General features: G+C 42.9%; 1 protein-coding gene across 1 annotated transcript; it reads right to left on the reverse strand.

Annotated features, from left to right (window-relative positions):
* Positions 1-881: 881 nt before the first annotated feature.
* Positions 882-24,951, reverse strand: BLCAP (BLCAP apoptosis inducing factor). Its single transcript, XM_069243732.1, has 2 exons — positions 24,773-24,951; positions 882-2,890 (listed from the first exon to the last, which is right to left on the reverse strand). The coding sequence occupies exon 2, from the start codon at positions 2,770-2,772 to the stop codon at positions 2,509-2,511; it is 264 nt and encodes an 87-aa protein (XP_069099833.1). The 5' UTR covers positions 2,773-2,890; positions 24,773-24,951; the 3' UTR covers positions 882-2,508.
* Between the last annotated feature and the right edge of the window lie 1,071 nt (positions 24,952-26,022).

A 26,022-nucleotide genomic window follows, 5' to 3' on the forward strand; every position in this document is an offset into this window, starting at 1 on the left:
AGATCCAAGATGGATTGGTAAATAAAACTGAAAAATTGATCTTATTTCAGAAGTGGAAGGGAGGCAGCAATTTGGAGCCTTTATTTTTTTAAATAATTACATAAATGAATTTAAATAAAAAAAAATTAAAAAACACACCTGAACCAAGCGAGGGCAAGCAGCCCCCAAGATGGGCCCGTAAATTAAAAATAATAATAATAAATAAATAAAAAAAAGTCTTTTTCCAAACCGGGTGAAGGAAGCAACACAAGGCACATGGGCGGGGGGGGGGTAGATGGTTCTAGGGAGCAACAGAGGGTATGAAGCAAGAAACAGGATGTGGTGGAGAAACACAAGGGCAAGAGACAACGATATGGGGGTGGCAGAGAAGCACAAAGGGGAAAAGACAGCAATGTGAGCGTTGGGAGAGAAACAGAAGGGAGAAAGCTGGAAAACACATGCACTTTGAGGCGTGCTAAAGCCCAAAACACAAAAAAAAAAAAAAGGTTGTTCACTAAAAGTGAGCAGTAGAAGGCTGGAAGTAAAGTGGATATGCTCCAGGGGCGAGAGACAAGATGAACAAGGGAAGCCATATAATAAGAGGCATACAAATGAGCGAAAATAAAGTCAGAAAGGAGAAATAGGTGGGCTTCAAGCCTCTGTAATATCTTGGTAAACGGACAATAGGGCTTTTGAACCCTGCTAGCTATACTGTCTTATTAGGTCAACCCAAACATACACACATTCAAAATGTGTAAATCATACACCCTTGCATTGAAGCACTGTTGCCGCTGCAACAAGTATTTCACATTTCCAAAGTTTATCAGCATTGCAGTTTACAATACGTTCTGGTTATATTAATGTTTACATATTCTGAAATCTCCATCAATACATCCTCATGATGAACTTCAAAGTTTATAATCTTTATTCATTTTTTCCAATAGCTGCGACATTATCAGCATCCATAAAATGACTCTCTAACGGCATTAAGTGAAGTGTTCATATATTTTCCAACATTTTTCTAGAGGATGGTGCTATCTCCATGTTCCAATAGTGATTTCAGGATTTATACAGATATGTGGTGTTAAAGAAGAGAAGTAAATGGACACTATTTTCTCACAAAGTAATTGGGGGCTGGATTAAGGTGAACCACATAAGTGAGGTTTCTGCAAGCCAGAAATAGATAAAAACCAAGCAAATATCAGATAACATACCAATTGATTGCACGGTCCTGGAATACTTTACAATATAAATTATGCTGGCAATCTCAAAAACAGCACTGCAGGTTACAGCAAAGCAGCATTTTTTTCCTGGGCTCCTGGTTGCAGACAATCCTTTAGACTCAAAGAGTTAAGTTTAACACTCTGCTGGTGCAGTCCCTGCCAAGATGATCTCATGCTGGGTGATTACACATGGTAATGTTAAGAGTCATGAAGTCTGGCGAATTCGACGCAATCTTTCTGTGAATATCTGGGAGCACACAGACCCAAACAGTCTGCGTCTTGCTTAACACGTAGCCCACTTCCCCAAGATGTCTCAACACTGAAGTAAGAAATGTGTCTTAAGGTGAGCAAGGACAAAATACTGTAACCCATAAAAAACACCTGTAGGAGTTATGGTCTAAAAAGAAGGGGAAGGATACTGTGCCTTTCATAGCCACCAACATTTCCTGACAACAATAAAAAAAATTAAAAAAAACAATACTGTTGTTGCAGGATATCTCAAATCATCAAAATGTGAATTCATATCTCCAGTGAACAGTCTTCAGGTGTCCCGATAGGGGTGATGGGGACTTATAGCCAGCAAAAACAGAGAAGCAAAACCAGGAAATTGTACAGTGATTAAAAAACAAAAATCTGGTATTGGCAAGTACAAAGGTTTAGTCGGCATCTGAGAAACCTCTCTGTGATTCATATATGTTTAGTCTGAAAGTGTAAAAAATTATAGAGGCTGATGTCTAGAATCACTCAAACTCGTATACAAAGCAGAGCGAAGTCTCTTTAAAATCTGGCTCCACGGGATACATAACGAACAAGCTACTCTCTGCAAACCGAACAATGATTATAGCTGGAAGCGAGTGAACTGGCCATAGAACCACTGAAACCTCCCTTTAAATGTACTGAAATTATACATTTTACAAGATATTATCCAGTAGGGAGGCCGAAAAGTTCAACCACTGACCAACCTGATCTGCATTGTCAGTCACTCAAGAAGATGCTCACTGACAAGACAACAAGCAGTCGTGCCCAACTGCATCAAACAGAAAAATATTAAAACACCTAATTATCAGCTCAAAACAATGAGCACCCAGGTCACCACCAGATGTCAGAGGAGGGCAACGACTTATGACATTTTTACAGGTGACACTGCAGCATTATGTCAGACAGCAAGTTGGAAGGGGGCGGGGGGGGTCTTAATTTGCCACACCTATTGAGAAACACATTGGGAAAATAAGGTGGCTCATAGTCCGCAAACACCCCTGATGCTTGTCAGACGGCACACTTCTGGGACCTAGGCTTCTGCTGCATCTTAAGTGCCTACGATATGAGGGTCATGAGCAGAGTTCGGCAGGCTGGAGTCACAACAGTGATAGAGGAAACAGTTGCCCCAGCAGCTGTAGCAGATGAGGACCAAAGCTGCCAGGAACACCAAGGTGCAGATAGTGCAGGGCTTTCTCTCCAGGAGAAAACTGAGCAGGTAAAACCCCATGAACATGGAGTGGCTGAACCACAAGGCTGGGTTCAGGGGCTTGGGGATCAGCAAAACTGGCAGTAACCACTGAAGGCAGTACATTGTCTTGGAGTTCAGAGTAACTACAGAAGTAAAGTCAACAGGAACCAGCGTGTTCTCTCTTGATTATCAGCAACAGATCAGCAAATCGGCATCAAAACATCAAATCCTCTTGGTGAATCTACAATAAAGAACATAAGAAAAAAAAAAAATCACATTTCATAAAGGAATCTAAAAAAAGGAGTTGCTGGCTATATAAACAATCATGCGTGGAAAAATAAACATTTGCCAGCCTGCAACAACACATTTGGACATTCACCGTATGCTAAATAGACTAACATTGAATGATCTCGGTAAAGAGCATTCGTCTAGTCCATGCATCTCTCACGAGCAGGTCTCAATATGTATCAAGAAGGAATATTAATTTGCTCATGCTGCATTTTATCATATGTTGCGTCACAGCTCACTGCCCTTCACAAAAAAAAGCAAAAAAAAAAATACGAACAAGAAAAACCCACACACAAACAGGACGGGGGATCATGCATGCTGCAGATCACTTTCACAGAAATGAGCTCGGATTGTGACTGCAAGGGCAATACGGGTTGAGTAGGGAAGTTGAATGCACTTAGTTTAACAAATAGACCAAAGTGCAGATTTATTTGGATTTCACCCTTAAGGGCTGCAGGTCATGGACACAGTTTTTTTATCTGACCATGTATGACATCAGCGGCTTGCAGATGACCTAACAGTTTTCATATTATATTCAAAAACACAAGGTCACTTGTTATATGGCATTTAAAAAAGTATTACTTTTTTATCTAATCTACAAAGATTGCTTTTCTGCCAAATACTGCATACATTTATTTGCGATGTAGCGATCATGTTGGGTTGTGCAAACAGTGCAAGCACGTTAACATGCACTAAATAACAATGTACTCCCACAGAACATTTAACAACTGTGGGCATTATTAGGAAGCTGTGTTTTCCGTTTATTAGTTTTTTAAAAAATTAGGAACAATCCCAGAAGAATTACAGAAACAATCAAGTGTTTTGCACAGCACCTTCCATTCATTATGGAAATTATAACAGAACATATAATATATATATATTCATCCACTGAAGTTATACTATTATATAGCACGTACTAATGCAGGGTTGTGGCACTGTTCATAAATTTTGCTACATCATAACTCGACTGAACATCAGATAGTGGAAAGTTTGAATGGACCTGCCAATATTCAAATGTGTGGCTCTCGTTTCACAGAGCTATCTGAGGGGCAATATCTTCCTTAATTGTCCTAATCAGTATGCAGAAGGCATACAGTCATTTTGGGAAATCATTGCTTCTAGGTAGTCCACACAGCACCAGATAAGTGTGGTGCATACTGAACTCCTGGACTGTACCATCATGGACTATAGCCATGGTTCTCTAATTACCTAATTCAGTTGTCAAACAATAGTCATTATTGGTTGGTCTATACAAATTCAAGTATCCTTTCCACATCTCTGTGCATCACATTGTACATCACGACCGCTATTAGTTCACCACATTAGGGCACACCTCTGAACCTCAAACGATACACCAAATACATCCTGCAGACACCACTAACAAAAACTCACACTATTGACCACACACAACGGCCTCTTGCGCACCCACCCAGAATGGTTTTTGGACGTCACTAAGAAGGGATGTGGAATTTTATAAAATATCTACCTATCAAAGGGATGAGATGCTTCTGAAATCTACTTACGCTTTTTAAAAAATCCTTTAGTTCCTTTTAGTGACATGCTCTGTTGTAACAAATTATGGTGGTGTTCTCATATCAGAGCTCTGATAATGCTTGGTCTCAGATCAAAACTAGGTTTTAGCAGGGCCCTGGTTTTTCCACCATTACACAAATCTAACTAGCGGGACTGTAAGAAAATGGGAAGCAGAAGATCCAAAAGAGATAAATGCCACAAGAGTCTGAACACACATATTATCATGTTTAAAGGTATTCGTCAAATTCTATCCAATCTCTTCCCACATTGGAATGGGTTGAAAATGTACTTCTGACATTAAGAGTAAGACTTTTTTTTCCAGGATGGAATAAAGGAAATTTAGGCAAGGTGAATTTGAATTAGACAGACAGACTGCATTACTTACTGGTTCTAGTAAAAAGATGTGTATACATATTTGAACTATTTAAGGCCTTTTATCATGCACCACAATACTCTCTGATTATATTCAAATATCGCCTAACCACGAAGGAAGATTGATGATTGTTTGCTTTCATTATAAAAAGAATACCCGCCAGTATTGCAGCTTGGAGAGGAAAAGTACTGCAGAACTATTGTCCAATTCTAAATGCTATTTATCTGAAGCATAATTTAATAAAACGTGTTTAACATGTTTAATGCATGTCCGTCCGTCCAGTGGTGTCAGTAGGCGGCTCTCAGAATGGCCGAGGCTCAGGCTGCTTTAGGCGCTGTGGCTTTCGGCTGAGCTTATTTTTTTCTGTCTGTGTGTGACTTAGTGTGTCTTTCGGCCTAGAGTCCCGGGCTCAGGTCCCTGTCCTGCGGGGAAGCTGTGGGGGCCGAGGTGCAGGATGGGCTTCACAGTGATAGCCAAGAATCATGCAGTGGGGGGTACAGTCCAAGTTGATAAGAATCTGCAGGAGAACGGAGAGAAGGATGTGAGGAGGTCAAGCGGCTGCTGTGTTAGACCTCTGGGGGAGGAGGGGTGTTCCAAGGCACGCAATTGGGGGGCTAAACTTTCGAGTGACTGCAGATGAACTGGGAGGACATCAGACATGCACTTGTAAGACAGCATGTGGAAAACACACACATATTATATAATAATTTATTTTAAAAAAAGTGTACCTGCCTGCAGCCAGTGAAAGGACACAAGAAGGAGTACATGTTCTAAGCTCCAAGGCTTGGACTAAGACTCTGAAGCCTAGGAGGAAGTCGGAGGGCAGGAGGATCTTCTGACCAACCATAAGACAGGAACCAGGGGCGACATGGGAGCCAGCCAATGTAAGTAAGGATGAGTAATATGTGGGCTCTTAGCCCCTTTAAAATATATATATATATATATATATATATATATATATATATATTTTTTTTTTTTTTACACAAAAGACTTTGCTAGCAAGTGCTGTGCAGGCGAAACCTAAAAAATTGAAAGGTACTCAGTGTATGGTTTAATTGGTGTGGGAGGGGAGCCTTGGGGGAATGATAGTAAGAAAGCATTTTCAGAGGTTAAATTAACTATTCCAGGGGTAAAAAAAGAGAGGTCATCAAAAGGAGATTAATTCAAACTACCAACACAGTTTTATATATAATTTTAATTTGAAATAACATCCAAGATGTAACTGATGAGTGGTCTGGCAATGGTGGTCAGAAAACATCAACATGGGCATTTAGAACAGTGCTTCTAGGCTATCTGGAAAAATAACATTTCCCCAGAATAAGTTGGTACAGCTAGCATTGTGGTCAGGTTAGGAGTTAAAAAACAAAACAAAAAAAAGCTTTATTTGGCGCAGGAAACTTGAAGGTAGATTATCATGCATGAAATTTTATGAAACTCGTCTTTTCCAAGATTGACCACGGTGGTTGATATACTTAAACATGCTGCATCTCTTAAAATGTTAAAGACCAACACATTTCTCAGTCCTGGGCTATTTTGAGGCTTTTGTCTTGATATTCTGATAACTCCGAAGACAAGCAAACTATTCAGAAAGCAAACCTTGTGAGGCAATCACCGGATTCTGAAGGTACTAAATGAAGCTATGAAAAGGTACAAGTGAGAAACAAACTAGCAATTGCACACTAAGTAATCCATGACGTTTGAATAACAATCAACTTGAAGTGGTAAAACCTAACAAATTAGCCCGACCTCAACACATTCCGTATCTCAATCATTTGGACATACGGCAACAATCACCTGCATTGGAACGGTGCACAATAAGCAGCTCAGAACCTACAAGAGCCATACCCGAAATAACTAGGATGCACAGTTGACCCAAAACGGTCCTTATTTATTTGCATTGAGAAAATCTAAAGAGCCTTTATGCCAGGACTAGACAAGTTAGATCTCACATGGATGGGACCACGTTAAAGAAAATTCCAAGAAGATAGGCCAAATACATTTTTTTTTTTAAAGTCTTCCCACGTAATGCCTCTTCATGTTAAAAATAAAAAAAACTGACACAAAAATACATTTTCCATTAAAATACAGTGCTAAATAACAGATTTGTTTTTTGCTTAATTTTCCCAAAATTTGCAGTAATTATACAAGCAAATTACTTGAATGTCAAACACTCCTATGATGTTACTACCTGGCGGCAGCTAACTGGCAACAGTGGTGTACCCACTTTTTAAATGCGTCAGAAGTGGGATAAATTCCCTACAAGTTTAACCGAGCAAACCTGCAAAGAATTTCATGAAAATGATTTCTTATTCCACTTGTGGGTAAGAAGTGTGGGTGTATTGCTTGACTACTTGAGAGACGAGGTAGCTCCTCAATGTACGTTTCTAGAACACTGCTCAGACACAGCTGTAGTCCAAAAATAGAGCTGTGCCACTTACCTTAAGGTCACTTTGAATATTTCCATCATTAGAGACCAAATGTGTGTGTGTGTGCGCCACTGAATTTGGAACAAGACAACTTATGTTCACCTTTCTTGTTGAAAAGCCAGTTTAAAATGGTTAGGCTTTGACCCTAAAGAAGGAACTCCAAACACAAACCAAGGGCATAACCGCTACTAATCACCTCACCAATATGGATTACTCAATCGAGGAGATTACTCTTCCAGGAGAGCTGCATACCAGCACCAGTCACATTTTTGCTACACGGGAATATGCACATAGGTGCGATGTACATACCTAATTTGCATCTGGTATGCCTATAACTAATCAGGTATGCCTGCGATAACCATGGAATAGCAGAAACTGTGCACATTATGTGACACTGGATTCCACGTGCCTAACATGTTTTTGAAAAGAGGACGTACTTGGCAATGACTGCTCCATTCAAAATTTGGTGTGCATCTGAGTGCACCCTTTCTGGATAGAAGCTGACCCTATGAGCCACGTAATCTGTTCACATTTTGACTTCAACAGGCTCTTTACACCAATACAGACAGAAGGCATGATGTTCCCACTTCAGGGGCTGCCATTAACTATAGGGGCTAAGGAAGAGTCTGATGCTACCTGCAACTCACCATACGGAAACAGGCTGATACATGAGCTAAAAACCTCCCTGATTCGCCTAAGCTCAGCACAGACCTTGTGGTTTCATAGCGACTACGGAGTAGAGAATAAGAAGCCTGCCTGAGACTGGAGTATCGTCACCCAGCTAAACCCCAAAATAGTGACTGCCACCAGCTCAAACACAAAGATCCCAACAAGGCCCCCCACTCTGAAGTCTGTGGTTTGCAGAATGGGCTTTTTAAACGTGATTTAAGCCTCCTTACTACTCCTCCAACTGATAAAAGCACTACTTTGGCAATTGGAGCCACCCTTACCTCCACCACCTTTCATCCACCCGAATCTGAAGCAAGGTCTGCTATGGCAGAGCTTGCCAACGACGCAGCTGTTGGTTGCGGCAGAACATTTTACACAAGGCACAGACTATAACACAGTCCCTCTAACTTAACACATATTGCACTTGCCATAAAAAAACACAAACAGGCAGACATTTCCTGTGCCCTACTTCCATTTGTTCAGTGGATTTGCAATACAGAGCGAGCCAGAGGTACCCTTGCGTTGGACATTTAAACATCTAGCCATCTCATTTGACAACGCTATAAATCTTAATACTGTAAATTATATATTAGCTATGTTACCATTATATTATGCCATTACTTTATTTCTGCGCTGCCTGCATCAGAGGTTTCTACCCTACAATAAGCTTTGAGTGTTCAACTTCACAACCTTCTGAAAGTCAAACCCTAGAAAGGGGGTACTTGGAAATTCACAGAGCTTGCAGCACCTGCAGTACAGGGATTAGCCAACATCCCTTGATTATATTAGGCCCCAGTAAACTGACGTACCATTAGACCATCTTGTAAAGTGAATTTTCACTCCTAATGTGGCTTCTTTGGTAACACCCTGAGAGCTGTGGGCTGTTTTCCTGTGGATGAGGTATTTATCCTGGATTTAAATAAAGACAACAGAGCACATCGACTATGGATATCTTTATTACACTGGCGACGAGGATGGGATGTGTTCAATAGGATATCTCAACACAGCAGTCTTACCGTTGGATCTCCTTTGACAGTTGAATCATACCTTACTATTTTCATAATCTCCTCTTGGTGAGTTCATCCTGTTTTTTTTTTTTTTTATATATTTTGGATCATTCTAAAGAGAAGATATTGAGGATATCTATATAAAAAAAAAAAAATTAAAAAAAAGAATAAGGAGAAAAGATGGATCTTAAGAGACTGTGAAATTCAATTATTCTACTGAGTTCCTGAAGAAAAGCTTTATTTTAATGTTGTTATAAAGCGTATTGGAGTGTGAGGATTTGTTATTGATTTTCATTGAATTTACGCGCTTTAAACAAGGACAAGCCTTTTCTTAAACAAGACAAGCGCGTGCAACTCCTTGGCGTTTTGTTTGCATTTAAAATTAACTGGATTCCTGCCACGAGCGCTGTCACGCTCCATCTCACTTCAGGCATCCTCGTACGCCCTGCACTCGGGCGCGGCGTGTTTGTTTATCGCATGCTCTTTCAGCGCACGGCACATAGTCTGTGCCTCGTTTATTGTTCGCGCGCTTCCCGTTTATTGATTTTTAACGCGTTTCACAGTTGAATAGTTAGGTATGATTCAACTGTCAAAGGAGATCCAACGGTAAGACTGCTGTGTTGAGATATCCTATTGAACACATCCCATCCTCGTCGCCAGTGTAATAAAGATATCCATAGTCGATGTGCTCTGTTGTCTTTATTTAAATCCAGGATAAATATCTCATCCACAGGAAAACAGCCCACAGCTCTCCTCACATCATCTTCCTCCTATCCCAGTCTCAACCATCTCACACTAGAATCTCCATCACCACATTCCATGTAAAAAGGAGTATTCCATGAAAAGAGATGGATTGGTTACATAAACTGCAGATGGAAATACCACACACCCCTTGATACTTCTACAACTCATTATTACTCATTTATTGATCTAGGATGGATGAAAATCAAAGTTGCCTCGTCCGCTCTCTAATATGCTACTGCCTGGTTAAAACAAGACTTTTACAGCATAATGATTAGTCTACTGTGCAGCTATATTCTGGTGTATAGAGAGATAGAGTCAACAATTTTCATAAAACTAAATATCGAAAAAAGTAGCTAATTTATCTGTAGTGCATTCAACATTGGAACATGTGGGAGAAAATGGTGAGAGGAGGCAACCTCAGGGAAGAGCTGCCACCTCGTGCCAAGCACATTTATTTACTCCCACCCACTTCATACACTAGTCTGACCTAAAAATGGCACAAATTCCTTCTCAATCTTGGGCCTCAAGTCTCACAACACTGTGTAAAACAACACAAACGTGGATTAGCTATCACAAGGAGAGGTCTTCTTTTGACATGCTTTGGACTGAAAATGCCACTTTATTGCGAAACAAATGCAGGAGTTAAATGCCAACTAGTACAAATTGTGCTTTTAAGTCTTCTGAAATACCTATTTCCTCAGTAGTTCAGCGGTTAACAAGGTCTTCTTAGAAGCAGAGATTTACTGTAACCTCAAGCCAGATGCCTGCCTGGCTCAGCTCAAGGCCAAAACGAATCCAGCTTTCATGTGACTCCTGCCTGCCACTCCCGCTCTAACATAATGTGCCGAGAATTTAAGAAAAAACTAACTTTTAATATAAAGCATGAGAAGAAAAGCGATACCTATCTTTGCATAAATTGCTTAGCGTGGAATTAGAAACCCAAGAAATTTCTCCTTGTGTCACTGTTTAACTAAACTGTGGGAGCCTAGGCCAATATTTTATTTCACTATATTTTTTTTCCCTTATTGTATTTGGTAACAATTTGAAATACACGAGTTCACTGTGTGCTATACGGCCAGTGTAGTGGTTTCTGATTTAAACAAACTATAATGTTGCTCCACTTAAGAGTATATCTTACATGTAAGGTGCACAAGTGTTACATGTGTTATATATAATATATTTATGAGCTTGTGGTGGCACAAGCTTGTGGCGGCATGCTGGAATGTTTTCATCTGAGAGATTCCAAGCAACAGTTCATATGACAGTTGCTTTGGGCCCCTCATATGAGAAGACGCGTCTGGTGGGCTCCTTTACAAGTTATAAATAAATACTTTAGCATTGGGAGCCATGCATTATATACTGGCGACGAGTTCCGGTCCGTCTTAAGGAGCCCATCAGTGATTTTTCAGCGGTTGGAAAGTTTTTATTGCGGTCTTAGATCATTGGTCACCGCAGCGTTGACAGCAACTGTTCCGAGTCGGAGAGGTGTTTTTTCTGACGAAGGTGCAGGGAGTTCCTGGTGTGCTGATCATTTCGGACCTGGTCCGCTTTGTTTTTTTTCCAGGATTTGTGTCGACGAAAAGGTGATCACGTCAATGGCTGATTACTAGCAGCCAACCAGGTCACACGTCAGCCATTGTTTCTGAGGAAAGGCCTGGCACGTCACCACGTTACCAAAGCTGCACGCTATTAACGTAATGGAGGCCATCTTTAATTTTTTTAACTGCGTGGAAGCCTGAATCAGAAGCCTGAGGTGTCAGACACTTCGGCAGCCATCTTGATTTAATATTTGATAGATACAGCGCTGAGGGTTTGCGGTGTCAGTCACAACAGCGGCCATCTTTAATTATTTATAATTGTGATAAACGCTAATCTGAACATTTGCATTTCATCTGTATACAATATATATATTTTTTTTTACTTTCAAAAACACTTTGCTATTGCTGGAGAAGATGGTATTTCTAATGCTGGCTGAACATTTGGAGAAGCTGGTTATTTCTATTGCTGGCTGAACATATGCAGTGCATCTGTGTACAATACAATATTTCAGTAATTTGAAATACGCTCTGCTATTGCTGGCTGAACATTTGCAGTGCACGTGGGTACAACACAATATTGTATTACTTTCAAATACGCACGGCTATTGCTGGAGAAGCCGTTTGTTTCAACATGTCTTCTAATCAATATTTAATTCAAATCACGCCTTTCTTAAAACAACCTGGCAAACCACCCATGAAAGGGAAAAATTGGTTACGGTGTTTTGGAAACTATTTGGTGGCAGTTGATGCTACGAAATTCAAACCAAAAAGGAAGTTAGCCTTTATTTTTAGCCATTTGGGGCAAAAGGGCCAACAAATATTTGATAATTTACCTGAATTAGAGGCCCCTCTGGATAGCTTTGGCCAACTGGATGAGTACACAGAAGCCATTAACAAATTGGCAAGGAAGTTTTCGGAGGAACCTGGCCTTTTATTAGAAGGATTTAACTTTTTCAAAAGGAAATAGATGGACAGGGAATATTTTGAAGAGTTTGTATCTGCTCTTAGGCAATTAGCCTCTTCTTGTAATTTTGGAGAAACGCTAGACATGTTCATTAGAGATCAGTTAGTTTATGGTTGTAGTGAGAAAAAAAAAAATACAAGAGCGTTTGTAGGCCTGTAGAGACCCAACATTAGGGAAAGTTGCAGACTATGCTAAAGGGATTGAGCGTTCATTAATTTCAAGTTAACTCATTTCTCATGAATAAGTTTCATTTAAAAATAAAGAAACAGTCACTAAGTTTAGTGCAAGTAAAAGAGAAGAAACAAAGTATTCCACAAAGACAAGTGCAGTTATTTTGTTTTTGTTGTGGTTCTAAGTCACATTTGGGAAACCATGAAAATTGTCCTGCTATTGATAAACGATGCAACAAGTGTAAAACAAAATAGGACATGTTCAAGGTGTATGTAAAGGAGGAATGAAACAAATAAGAATTACTAATGTGGATGTTGAAGTGAATGAGGACATTCAGCTTGATTCTTATATTAAGAAATTTGAACATCACATTGAAAGAGGATGCAGTTCCAGTTGTTCACAAGGCAAGACCAATTCCTTTATGTGCCCAAGATAGTTTAAGAAAAATGTTTGAAAATGTGTGTGATGAAGGTATTATTGTTGAAACTAATTCTTCTGAGTGGGTTAGTTTAATTGTTCTTGTAAAAAAAAAAAAAAAAAAAAAAAAAAAAAAAAAAAAAAAAAAAAAAAAAAAAAAAAAAACACACACAGGAGAGTTTTGCTTATGTGCAGATTTATGTTCATTAAACATAAATATAAAAATTTACTGTCATCCGCTTGCCGAAAACTCATGAACTATTAGCGAATTTAGGGCAAGTGAAATATCTCAGTATTCTAGATTTGAAGTATGCTTACCATCAGATTCCCTTGGATCCAGATTCACAAGAATTAACCTTTATTACACCTTTTGGTGCTTATAAATATTTGAGAATACCATTTGGGCTAGCTTCAGCTGCCAGTGTTTTTCAGACACTTATGGACACTGTATTAAAGGATATTAAGGGTGTACAGGCATTTCAGGATGATGTTCTAATATTTGCAGGCAACAAGCAAGAACACAGTATTTTACATCAAGTTTTATCTGTTTTTAAAGCACATGGGATTACCTTAAAATCTGATAAATGTAACATTATGACAAATTAAATTAATTATTTGCGACATAGAATAAGGTCAGAAGGTAAACCAATATGTAGTCTCATTAAGGCAATCAAAGAGGCACCTGTTCCTAAAGATAAAGATGCCCTTAGATCTTTTTTAAGAGACTTAGAGAATATATTAGCGGTTTGTAAATGGCTATGCTTTTGCTGGTCAACCACTTAGAGCACTACTTAAAAAAGTTGTAAAATTCATATGTAACTGTAAAGAAATGGCTCCCTGTTGCAGTTACCCCCCACTTTTTGCCTGATACTGATGCTGACTTGACTGAGAAGTGTGCTGGGACCCTGCTAACCAGGCCCCAGCACCAGTGTTCTTTCACCTAAAATGTACCATTGTTTCCACAATTGGCACAACCCTGGCACCTAGGTAAGTCCCTTGTAACTGGTACCAAGGGCCCTGATGCCAGGGAAGGTCTCTAAGGGCTGCAGCATGTCTTATGCCACCCTAGGGACCCCTCACTCAGCACAGACACACTGCTTGCCAGCTTGTGTGTGCTGATGGGGAGAAAATGACTAAGTCGACATGGCACTCCCCTCAGGGTGCCATGCCAACCTCCCACTGCCTGTGGCATAGGTAAGTCACCCCTCTAGCAGGCCTTACAGCCCTAAGGCAGGGTGCACTATACCACAGGTGAGGGCATATGTGCATGAGGGCATATGTGCATGAGCACTATGCCCCTACAGTGTCTAAGCAAAACCTTAGACATTGTAAGTGCAGGGTAGCCATAAGAGTATATGGGCTGGGAGTCTGTCAAAAACGAACTCCACAGCTCCATAATGGCTACACTGAATACTGGGAAGTTTAGTATCAAACTTCTCAGAATAATAAACCCACACTGATGCCAGTGTTGGATTTATTAAAAAATGCACACAGAGGGCATCTTAGAGATACCCCCTGTATTTTACCCAATTGTTCAGTGCAGGAATGACTGGTCTGTGCCAGCCTGCTGCTGAGAGACGAGTGTCTGACCTCATGCGGTGAAGAGCCTTTGTGCTCTCTGAGGACAGAAACAAAGCCTGCTCTGGGTGGAGGTGCTTCACACCTCCCCCCTGCAGGAACTGTAACACCTAGCAGTGAGCTTCAAAGGCTCAAGCTTCGTGTTACAATGCCCCAGGGCACTCCAGCTAGTGGAGATGCCCGCCTCCTGGACCCAGCCCCCACTTTTGGCGGCAAGTCCAGGAGAGATAATGAGAAAAACAAGGAGGAGTCACTGGCCAGTCAGGACAGCCCCTAAGGTGTCCTGAGCTGAGGTGCCTCTGACTTTTAGAAATCCTCCATCTTGAAGAAGGAGGATTCCCCCAATAGGGATAGGAATGTGACCCCCTCCCCTTGGGAGGAGGCACAAAGAGGGTGTACCCACCCTCAGGGCTAGTAGCCATTGGCTACTAACCCCCCAGACCTAAACACGCCCTTAAATTTAGTATTTAAGGGCTTCCCTGAACCTAAGAATTTAGATTCCTGCAACAACAACAAGAAGGACTGCCTAGCTGAAAACCCCTGCAGAGGAAGACCAGAAGACAACAACTGCCTTGGCTCCAGAAACTCACCGGCCTGTCTCCTGCCTTCCAAAGAACTCTGCTCCAGCGACGCCTTCCAAAGGGACCAGCGACCTCTGAATCCTCTGAGGACTGCCCTGCTTCGACGACGACAAGAAACTCCCGAGGACAGCGGACCTGCTCCAAAAAGACTGCAACTTTATCCAAAGGAGCAGCTTTAAAGAACCCTGCAATCTCCCCGCAAGAAGCGTGAGACTTGCAACACTGCACCCGGCGACCCCGACTCGGCTGGTGGAGAACCAACACCTCAGGGAGGACCCCCGGACTACTCTACGACTGTGAGTACCAAAACCTGTCCCCCCTGAGCCCCCACAGCGCCGCCTGCAGAGGGAATCCCGAGGCTTCCCCTGACCGCGACTCTCTGAAACCTAAGTCCCGACGCCTGGAAAAGACCCTGCACCCGCAGCCCCCAGGACCTGAAGGACCGGACTTTCACTGCAGAAGTGACCCCCAGGAGTCCCTCTCCCTTGCCCAAGTGGAGGTTTCCCCGAGGAAGCCCCCCCTTGCCTGCCTGCAGCGCTGAAGAGATCCCTTGATCTCTCATTGACTTCCATTGCGAACCCGACGCTTGTTCTAACACTGCACCCGGCCGCCCCCGTGCCGCTGAGAGTGAAATTTCTGTGTGGGCTTGTGTCCCCCCCGGTGCCCTACAAAACCCCCCTGGTCTGCCCTCCGAAGACGCGGGTACTTACCTGCTGGCAGACCGGAACCGGGGCACCCCCTTCTCTCCATTGAAGCCTATGCGTTTTGGGCACCACTTTGAACTCTGCACCTGACCGGCCCTGAGCTGCTGGTGTGGTAACTTTGGGGTTGCTCTGAACCCCCAACGGTGGGCTACCTTGGACCAAGAACTGAACCCTGTAAGTGTCTTACTTACCTGGTGAAACTAACAAAAACTTACCTCCCCCAGGAACTGTGAAAATTGCACTAAGTGTCCACTTTTAAAATAGCTATTTGTGAATAACTTGAAAAGTATACATGCAATTGAAATGATTCAAAGTTCCTAATGTACTTACCTGCAATACCTTTCAAACAAGATATTACATGTTAAATTTGAACCTGTGGTTCTTAAAATAAACTAAGAAAAGATATTTTTCTATAACAAAACCTATTGGCTGGATTTGTCTCTGAGTGTGTGTACCTCATTTATTGTCTATGTGTATGTACAACAAATGCTTAACACTACTCCTTGGATAAGCCTACTGCTCGACCACACTACCACAAAATAGAGCATTAGTATTATCTATTTTTACCACTATTTTACCTCTAAGGGGAACCCTTGGACTCTGTGCATGCTATTCCTTACTTTGAAATAGCACATACAGAGCCAACTTCCTACATTGGTGGATCAGCGGTGGGGTACAAGACTTTGCATTTGCTGGACTACTCAGCCAATACCTGATCACACGACAAATTCCAAAATTGTCATTAGAAATTGATTTTTGCAATTTGAAAAGTTTTCTAAATTCTTAAAAGTCCTGCTAGGGCCTTGTGTTAGTCCCTGTTAGCATTTCTTTTAGAGTTTAAAAGTTTGTTAAAAGTTTGAATTAGATTCTAGAACCACTTTAGTTTCTTAAAAAGTATTCCAACTTTTAGAAGCATAATGTCTAGTACAGATGTGAATGTGGTGGAACTCGACACCACACCTTACCTCCATCTTAAGATGAGGGAGCTAAGGTCACTCTGTAAAATAAAGAAAATAACAATGGGCCCCAGACCTTCCAAACTACAGCTCCAGGAGCTGTTGGCAGAGTTTGCTAAGGCCAACCCCTCTGAGGATGGCAACACAGAGGATGAAGATAGTGACTTGGAGGGTGATTCCCCCCCACCAGTCCTATCTAGGGAGAACAGGGCTTCTCAAGCCCTGACTCCAAAAATAATAGTCAGAGATGCTGGTTCCCTCACAGGAGAGACCAACACCTCTGAAATCACTGAGGATAACTCCAGTGAAGAGGACATCCAGTTAGCCAGGATGGCCAAAAGATTGGCTTTGGAAAGACAGATCCTAGCCATAGAAAGGGAAAGACAAGAGATGGGCCTAGGACCCATCAATGGTGGCAGCAACATAAATAGGGTCAGAGATTCTCCTGACATGTTGAAAATCCCTAAAGGGATTGTAACTAAATATGAAGATGGTGATGACATCACCAAATGGTTCACAGCTTTTGAGAGGGCTTGTGCAACCAGAAAAGTAAACAGATCTCACTGGGGGTGCTCTCCTTTGGGAAATGTTCACTGGAAAGTGTAGGGATAGACTCCTCACACTCTCTGGAAAAGATGCAGAATCCTATGACCTCATGAAGGGTACCCTGATTGAGGGCTTTGGATTCTCCACTGAGGAGTATAGAATTAGATTCAGGGGGGCTCAAATATCCTCGAGCCAGACCTGGGTTGATTATGTTGACCACTCAGTGGAAACACTGGATGGTTGGGTAACTGGAAATGAAGTGTATGACTATGTTGGGCTTTATAATTTGTTTATGAAAGAACACATTTTAAGTAACTGCTTCAATGAAAAGTTGCATCAGTATCTGGTAGACCTAGGTCCAATTTCTCCCCAAGAATTGGGAAAGAAGGCAGACCACTGGGTCAAGACTAGGGTAACCAAAACTTCCACTGGGGGTGACCAAAAGAAAGGGGTTACAAAGCCTCCCCAGGAGAAAGTGGGTGACACTAGAAACAAAGAAAAAGAGTCCCCTGTAGGCCCCCAAAAACCAGACCAGGTGGGTGGGCCCAGAGACACAACCCAAAACAAAGGTGGGTACCAGGGTAAGAGCTGGGATGCCACTAAGGCATGGTGCCATAACTGTAAACAGACAGGGCACCACACCAAGGACACTTCTTGTCCCAAAAACAAACCCCCTAGCAAAATTCCAGGGGTGACCAGTGTAGCCATTGGGGATGACTCCTCAGATGAGGAGGTCTTCATAGCCTTCAACTGGAAAAAGGGCCCAACAGGTGAGTTGGAGATTCCAGAGGGAAGTAGACACTTCCACCACCTACTGGTGAATGGGATCCCAGCCACTGCCCTGAGAGACACTTGTGCCAGTCACACTATTGTGCATGACAGGCTGGTGTTCTCAAACCAGTACATCCCAGGTGAGATGGCCAGAGTAAGAGTTAGCCCAGACAGGGTCACTGATAGGCCTGTGGCTTTTGTGCCCATAGAAGTGGGTGGGACTTTTAGCTGGAGAAGGGTGGTAGTCAGTACAGACCTCCCCCTTGATTGTCTCCTTGGAAATGACTACCCAGAGGTTAGTCAGAGCCCAAGAGAGGAACTGGTCCAGTGCCAGTCCTCTCCCAAGGATTCTGGAGTGCCTGCCTCTGCAGTAAATGCAAGTAGGCCCCAGAAGAAAAAGAAAAGGAAACAGAGTAGGAAAGGTGGACAACCTTTAGCCAAGGTTCCAGCAAGCCAAGGAGATTCTGCTCCAGTAGGGGAGAACTCCAAAAGTGGCTCTGATAAAGTCCAACCTGACCCACAAGAAGTCCTGGCTAGTCAGGCAACTGTTAAGCCTGAGTGGGTGGCTCCTCAGCTAACAGAAGAAAGAGTGGAAGAAGGGTGTTTACTACAAGATGTGGTAACCCCCCACTCTAATACAGCAGACAGGCACCCTGAACCCAAAGAAGCCTGTAACTTAGCCCCTTCCCTTGTAGGTGAAGAGCTAAAGGTGTGGTTCTGGGCACTGACAGCTGTCAGTAGCCTCTGCTGGGTGTTAGCCTTTATGGCTGCACTATCCTTGGCATGGTGGTCTGACCCCATGCCAAATAGCAAGTTAGGCCCCCTGACCCTGTTGGTCATGGTGGGGTTACTCCAGCTCTGGGTAACCTCTTTGGGTAAGCTAGGGGTGACCCTGGCTAAGATAAGATTAGCAGAGGTGGATACCTCTAACCCCAAAATAGAGAGAATGGGTGAAGACATAAAAAGCACAGACAAGAGGCAGTTCAGACTAGGTCCTATCACTGTGGAAGTGGGTCAGTTCCCCAGAGGGAATGACCTGAACAGGAGGATGTAAGGCAGAGTAGGCCCTGCAACAAACCTGCCTATTTCCTCTACTCTTCCTCGCCTGACAGACTAGGAAGACTCTCCCAGCTTTGGCTGAGTCTCCTGGCCTGTGGGCTGGGGGGGGGGGGGCTTGTGTAAAGAAATGGCTGCCTGTTGCAGTTACCCCCCACTTTTTGCCTGATACTGATGCTGACTTGACTGAGAAGTGTGCTGGGACCCTGCTAACCAGGCCCCAGCACCAGTGTTCTTTCACCTAAAATGTACCATTGTTTCCACAATTGGCACAACCCTGGCACCTAGGTAAGTCCCTTGTAACTGGTACCCCTGGTACCAAGGGCCCTGATGCCAGGGAAGGTCTCTAAGGGCTGCAGCATGTCTTATGCCACCCTAGGGACCCCTCACTCAGCACAGACACACTGCTTGCCAGCTTGTGTGTGCTGATGGGGAGAAAATGACTAAGTCGACATGGCACTCCCCTCAGGGTGCCATGCCAACCTCCCACTGCCTGTGGCATAGGTAAGTCACCCCTCTAGTAGGCCTTACAGCCCTAAGGCAGGGTGCACTATACCACAGGTGAGGGCATATGTGCATGAGCACTATGCCCCTACAGTGTCTAAGCAAAACCTTAGACATTGTAAGTGCAGGGTAGCCATAAGAGTATATGGGCTGGGAGTCTGTCAAAAACGAACTCCACAGCTCCATAATGGCTACACTGAATACTGGGAAGTTTAGTATCAAACTTCTCAGAATAATAAACCCACACTGATGCCAGTGTTGGATTTATTAAAAAATGCACACAGAGGGCATCTTAGAGATACCCCCTGTATTTTACCCAATTGTTCAGTACAGGAATGACTGGTCTGTGCCAGCCTGCTGCTGAGAGACGAGTGTCTGACCTCATGCGGTGAAGAGCCTTTGTGCTCTCTGAGGACAGAAACAAAGCCTGCTCTGGGTGGAGGTGCTTCACACCTCCCCCCTGCAGGAACTGTAACACCTAGCAGTGAGCTTCAAAGGCTCAAGCTTCGTGTTACAATGCCCCAGGGCACTCCAGCTAGTGGAGATGCCCGCCTCCTGGACCCAGCCCCCACTTTTGGCGGCAAGTCCAGGAGAGATAATGAGAAAAACAAGGAGGAGTCACTGGCCAGTCAGGACAGCCCCTAAGGTGTCCTGAGCTGAGGTGCCTCTGACTTTTAGAAATCCTCCATCTTGAAGAAGGAGGATTCCCCCTATAGGGATAGGAATGTGACCCCCTCCCCTTGGGAGGAGGCACAAAGAGGGTGTACCCACCCTCAGGGCTAGTAGCCATTGGCTACTAACCCCCCAGACCTAAACACGCCCTTAAATTTAGTATTTAAGGGCTTCCCTGAACCTAAGAATTTAGATTCCTGCAACAACAACAAGAAGGACTGCCTAGCTGAAAACCCCTGCAGAGGAAGACCAGAAGACAACAACTGCCTTGGCTCCAGAAACTCACCGGCCTGTCTCCTGCCTTCCAAAGAACTCTGCTCCAGCGACGCCTTCCAAAGGGACCAGCGACCTCTGAATCCTCTGAGGACTGCCCTGCTTCGACGACGACAAGAAACTCCCGAGGACAGCGGACCTGCTCCAAAAAGACTGCAACTTTATCCAAAGGAGCAGCTTTAAAGAACCCTGCAATCTCCCCGCAAGAAGCGTGAGACTTGCAACACTGCACCCGGTGACCCCGACTCGGCTGGTGGAGAACCAACACCTCAGGGAGGACCCCCGGACTACTCTACGACTGTGAGTACCAAAACCTGTCCCCCCTGAGCCCCCACAGCGCCGCCTGCAGAGGGAATCCCGAGGCTTCCCCTGACCGCGACTCTCTGAAACCTAAGTCCCGACGCCTGGAAAAGACCCTGCACCCGCAGCCCCCAGGACCTGAAGGACCGGACTTTCACTGCAGAAGTGACCCCCAGGAGTCCCTCTCCCTTGCCCAAGTGGAGGTTTCCCCGAGGAAGCCCCCCCTTGCCTGCCTGCAGCGCTGAAGAGATCCCTTGATCTCTCATTGACTTCCATTGCGAACCCGACGCTTGTTCTAATACTGCACCCGGCTGCCCCCGCGCCGCTGAGAGTGAAATTTCTGTGTGGGCTTGTGTCCCCCCCGGTGCCCTACAAAACCCCCCTGGTCTGCCCTCCAAAGACGCGGGTACTTAGCTGCTGGCAGACCGGAACCGGGGCACCCCCTTCTCTCCATTGAAGCCTATGCGTTTTGGGCACCACTTTGAACTCTGCACCTGACCGGCCCTGAGCTGCTGGTGTGGTAACTTTGGGGTTGCTCTGAACCCCCAACGGTGGGCTACCTTGGACCAAGAACTGAACCCTGTAAGTGTCTTACTTACCTGGTGAAACTAACAAAAACTTACCTCCCCCAGGAACTGTGAAAATTGCACTAAGTGTCCACTTTTAAAATAGCTATTTGTGAATAACTTGAAAAGTATACATGCAATTGAAATGATTCAAAGTTCCTAATGTACTTACCTGCAATACCTTTCAAACAAGATATTACATGTTAAATTTGAACCTGTGGTTCTTAAAATAAACTACGAAAAGATATTTTTCTATAACAAAACCTATTGGCTGGATTTGTCTCTGAGTGTGTGTACCTCATTTATTGTCTATGTGTATGTACAACAAATGCTTAACACTACTCCTTGGATAAGCCTACTGCTCGACCACACTACCACAAAATAGAGCATTAGTATTATCTATTTTTACCACTATTTTACCTCTAAGGGGAACCCTTGGACTCTGTGCATGCTATTCCTTACTTTGAAATAGCACATACAGAGCCAACTTCCTACAGTAACACAGAAGAGTTAGAGGCGTTCAACAAAATTAAAGACATTATAATCTCAGCTCCAGCATTAACACCTTTTACTGTTGGAGAAAAATGTTTACTTTCTGTTGATGCAAACCAGACAGGCCTTGGTCCAGTTTATCTCAATGGATTGATGGGAAGGAGGTTACTGTAGCTCTTAGCCATTACTTCTAGATGCTTAAAAGGATCAGAATGCAATTACAGTACCATTGAAAGAGAAACTCTTGCTTGTGTTTGGGCAGTAGATAAATTTAAAACATTTTTGTAGGTTAATAGATTCACTTTATACACTGATCACAAACCATTAGTATATCTTCTCAATGGTACTGAAACAGGTAAAGTTTCTAATCGTCTGGTGAGATTGTTGTCACGTTCACAAGAATTTAGTTTTGACGTTAAGTACATTTTTGGGAATAAAAATGTACATGCTGACTGTTTGTCAAGAATGCCACTAGTAGATAATGATGAAAATGAATACATAGAGATGTTGAAATTGTCTCAGCCATGGTGGAAGATTTAGTGGAAAGTAGTAGTAGTGTATCATACCAAGATTGGGTGGAAGCTCTTAAAGAAGATAAAATATTACAAGAAGTTGTACAATTTCTAAACATTGGATGGCCAAAAGGCAAAACTTTAAGCATAAAAAAGTCCCAAAAAAAATTCTAAAATTCTCAAGTAGCACATGAATTGTGCATTGTGAAGGGAATACTCGTGCATAAAGACAAATGTATTCCTCCATCTGAAATCAGATGCACATTAATAGAGTTAGCTCATAAAGGTCATTTAGGAGTGAATAGTACCATTAAAAACAATTTTATTTGGTGGCCAGGTTTAAATGCTCAAGAAGCTGACTGTATCAATACCTGTGCTACATGCCTGGTTTCGGACAAGCATTGGAGAACTTCAGAAACACCCCTGAATGTGGTACCAATGCCGGAAGCTGTTTGGGACAAAGTGGCACTTAATTTTGCAGCTCCGTTTGAGTGTTTAAACTTGGAAAAGAGATACATGATTGCGCTAGTAGATTACTTTACGAAATGGGTATATATATGGATTCTCCTACTACCAACAATGTAATTAGATTTTTGAAGAAAATATTTTGTATTGAGGGCTCACCTAAATTCTTGGTCACGGATAATGACACACATTTTACATCTAAAAGTTAAAAAAAATTGTACAATCTTTAAACATTAACCACCTTCAAGTGACTTTAAATTCACCATCTTCACATGGTTTAGTAGAAAGAGTTAATTGGGCTCTCAAAGAGGATGTTCACACAGCAGTAGCCAATAATTTAGATGTAGGAGGTTTTGTCAGGCAACAATTATGGAATTATCTTACAAATCCACTTACTACTGCAGGGGTTTCACCATTTGAACTAATCAGATGCAGAACCTCTAAGTTGTTGGTGAATCCTGACTGGGTGCAGGCTTTGAGGTTGCAAAAGACAAGGACTAAAAGAAAAATAAGTGCAATATCGGACAGAGTTATTCAAACTAAAGCAAAAGAAAAATCTGAAGTGAAAGATGTGATCTACGATATTGGTGATTGGGTTTTGATTAAGAAACCGTATAAAGTAAAAGGGGATTCAAAATGTATGGGTCATGCAAAAATTGTAAGGTTATCTAAAAGCTCAGTGTTATTTTTTTAGAAAGGCTGGTAGAGTTAAAGGGATTTGATTAAATTAACCAATTTACAAACAAAAACAAAATTCTTGAGGTAAAAAGGAAAAGTGATAATTATGTTTGGTTTAATGATTCAGCAATTCACAATGAAGTAAGGCATGATTGTAATGTTAGTCAAAGACCTTCTGTTTCTTTTCTTCCAGGATCATCTGTAAATGATGCTAGTCAGCTGTTTCATTTCTTCCAGGGTCATCTGTAAATGAGGAAGCTACAAATGAAAACTCTACTGATATTGACACAGGCTCTTATCTGAATATAGATGACTGTAGGGACATATTAGTCCTAGGAATTGCAGACCTGATCGCAGTGTGTCAGGAACTTCAAAATGTAAGGACTTTTATTGGCAGTGATCATATGTTTGTATAAGAGCCTATGTATAAGAATGTTTTTTGTTGTTCATAAACGTGGAGGTGTGTTACGTGTTATAGATAATATATTTATGAGCTCGTGGTGGCAAGAGCTTGTGGCGGCATGATGCAATCTTTTCATCTGAGAGATTCCAAGCAATGGTTCATATGAGTTGCTTCGGGACTCTCATATGAGACGGTGCGTCTGGTGGGCTTCTTTACAAGTTATAAATAAATACTTTATTTAACTTACTTAAAGCATTGAGAGCCATTCATTACAAGACAACTGACTTGCCTTTCAATTTCACAAATGACATTCTTGCCATGGTGGTGAAGGGGCATGAATATTTTTATGTTTATGTTTTCAAACTGTCTAGTTTAAGAAACGCCTCGATGCATTGAGATGGTCTATTGTGCAAAGTTGAAATGCTTCTTTGTGTTAAAGAAATATGCTTTTTGGAATTCTGAAAAGTCTTTATCATATTTTAAATGGTATTTGTTACACAGTTTATACGCCCATCATTTTCAGGGTTCGGCTCGTGCATGGACTCTTGGGAGCCCAGCAAGACCCTCAGCTTTCCCTGTTATTTTGCTGGCTCGCCCACCTCTAGCTTGGTGTAGAATCGCTGGCAACTCCTTCATGTCACTGTCACCATCGCTCCACCAAGGAACAGACTCCCCAGGAAGTTACCTGTCCTTACCACCATGCCATCACAGTCATGAACACACCGGAAAATTACTATAAGAATGCCAAGAAAAGCCAGCACGGAATCGCAATGGTTAGTTAATATTTATAGATTCCCTCGAGTTCCACCCGTGCATGGCCCTGCCTGTCAGCAGGTTCTTGGGGAGGCGCTTGGCCGCCGCGGAAACCTGCCCCGCCAACAAAACCCTTGCTAACCAAAATCCAGAAGCTACCAAACCTTTAATAAATAACATTACCTGTCTCATGTCCCGCCTTCCATCATTCGCCGGAATCCCCGACTCCTCACCGTCCCTCTCTACGAAATACGACTGCCAAAGCTGCTACGAAACACGCCAAGAACAAGAGTAGTGTTGAGAAGACTTCCGCCGGGAGCCACTCGGTCTCTACCCTGCGTCACGTTACGTCGTTCCCGTGTCTCCTTGCAGCATTCCTTTTTCGTGCACCGTGCGTGCGGTGACACGTGACACGGCACTACCACACGGGGCGTCCTGGACTGGCTAGAATTGTTTACGCTCATGCGCGTGCTCGGGAGAGAATGCGCGTGTTTAATATCGAGGAATATGTTTGGAGCTACGCACCGTGATCTGTTATTGTTTAAATGGCTCGGTCTTCACCGTTTCGTGTCCAGACTACAAGATTTCCATTTCTAGATCCTAAAATAGACGTATTTCAGCCTTCTTCTATTTAAAGAAACTTCTACTTAAATCAGGGTATTTTATTGAAACATTCATATAACTTTTGCTGGACAGTGACGTTTTTTTGGGCAAAGTTTTGTCTGGCAAAAATTATTGACCCGTGATAGTTCTTCATACGTTGGGCTTTTAAATAATGAACTATTCATCTAGCTGATGTTTGATTTTTTTTTTTATATATGTAGCTGTGAGACGTAATCTGAACACCCTCTTGTAGTGTTGGTGGCCTGTTGTGTTGTGACATGTGTGATGCTTGAGGCCTTGAGACAGATGATATTTCAGTGTGATTAAGTATATGCATGAGACTTAGGCATAGTTGTGGGTTTAGCATTGGTCGACATGCAGGTAACGTAGCCCTTCCGTTCTTCTCTGACCATGCCTACAAACCATCTTTATTTATAACTTTAAACCATGTGATCACGGGGCAACAACTTGATGCAGTATCGTGAGGGGGAACCAACTGGCATCCCGTCACTCATGATTAGCCTAATGGTATTACCGGCGACCAGCTACATCACTGGTGCAACACTAAATTCCTCCCCAAAAGAGATAACAGTACCATGACAAAATGTTAAAAACTAAGCGAGCACTGATAACTTACACCACATGCTCCCTCAGCCGCTGGGATGGCACAGCATTTCACCGTAGCTCATACCGGGTGCAGGTCTTTTGATCTATGAGTCCCCCACCAACTGTAAAACATCAGTGGAGGCTGCTGATTGGCTCTCACATCTTGCAGCCGGGCTGCCTCCCAGGTGAGGAGATGGCGATATCAGGGGTGTGACATTGCTGCT

This window comes from Pleurodeles waltl, chromosome 7, assembly GCF_031143425.1.
Source record: "Pleurodeles waltl isolate 20211129_DDA chromosome 7, aPleWal1.hap1.20221129, whole genome shotgun sequence".
Taxonomy (NCBI): Eukaryota; Metazoa; Chordata; class Amphibia; order Caudata; family Salamandridae; genus Pleurodeles; species Pleurodeles waltl.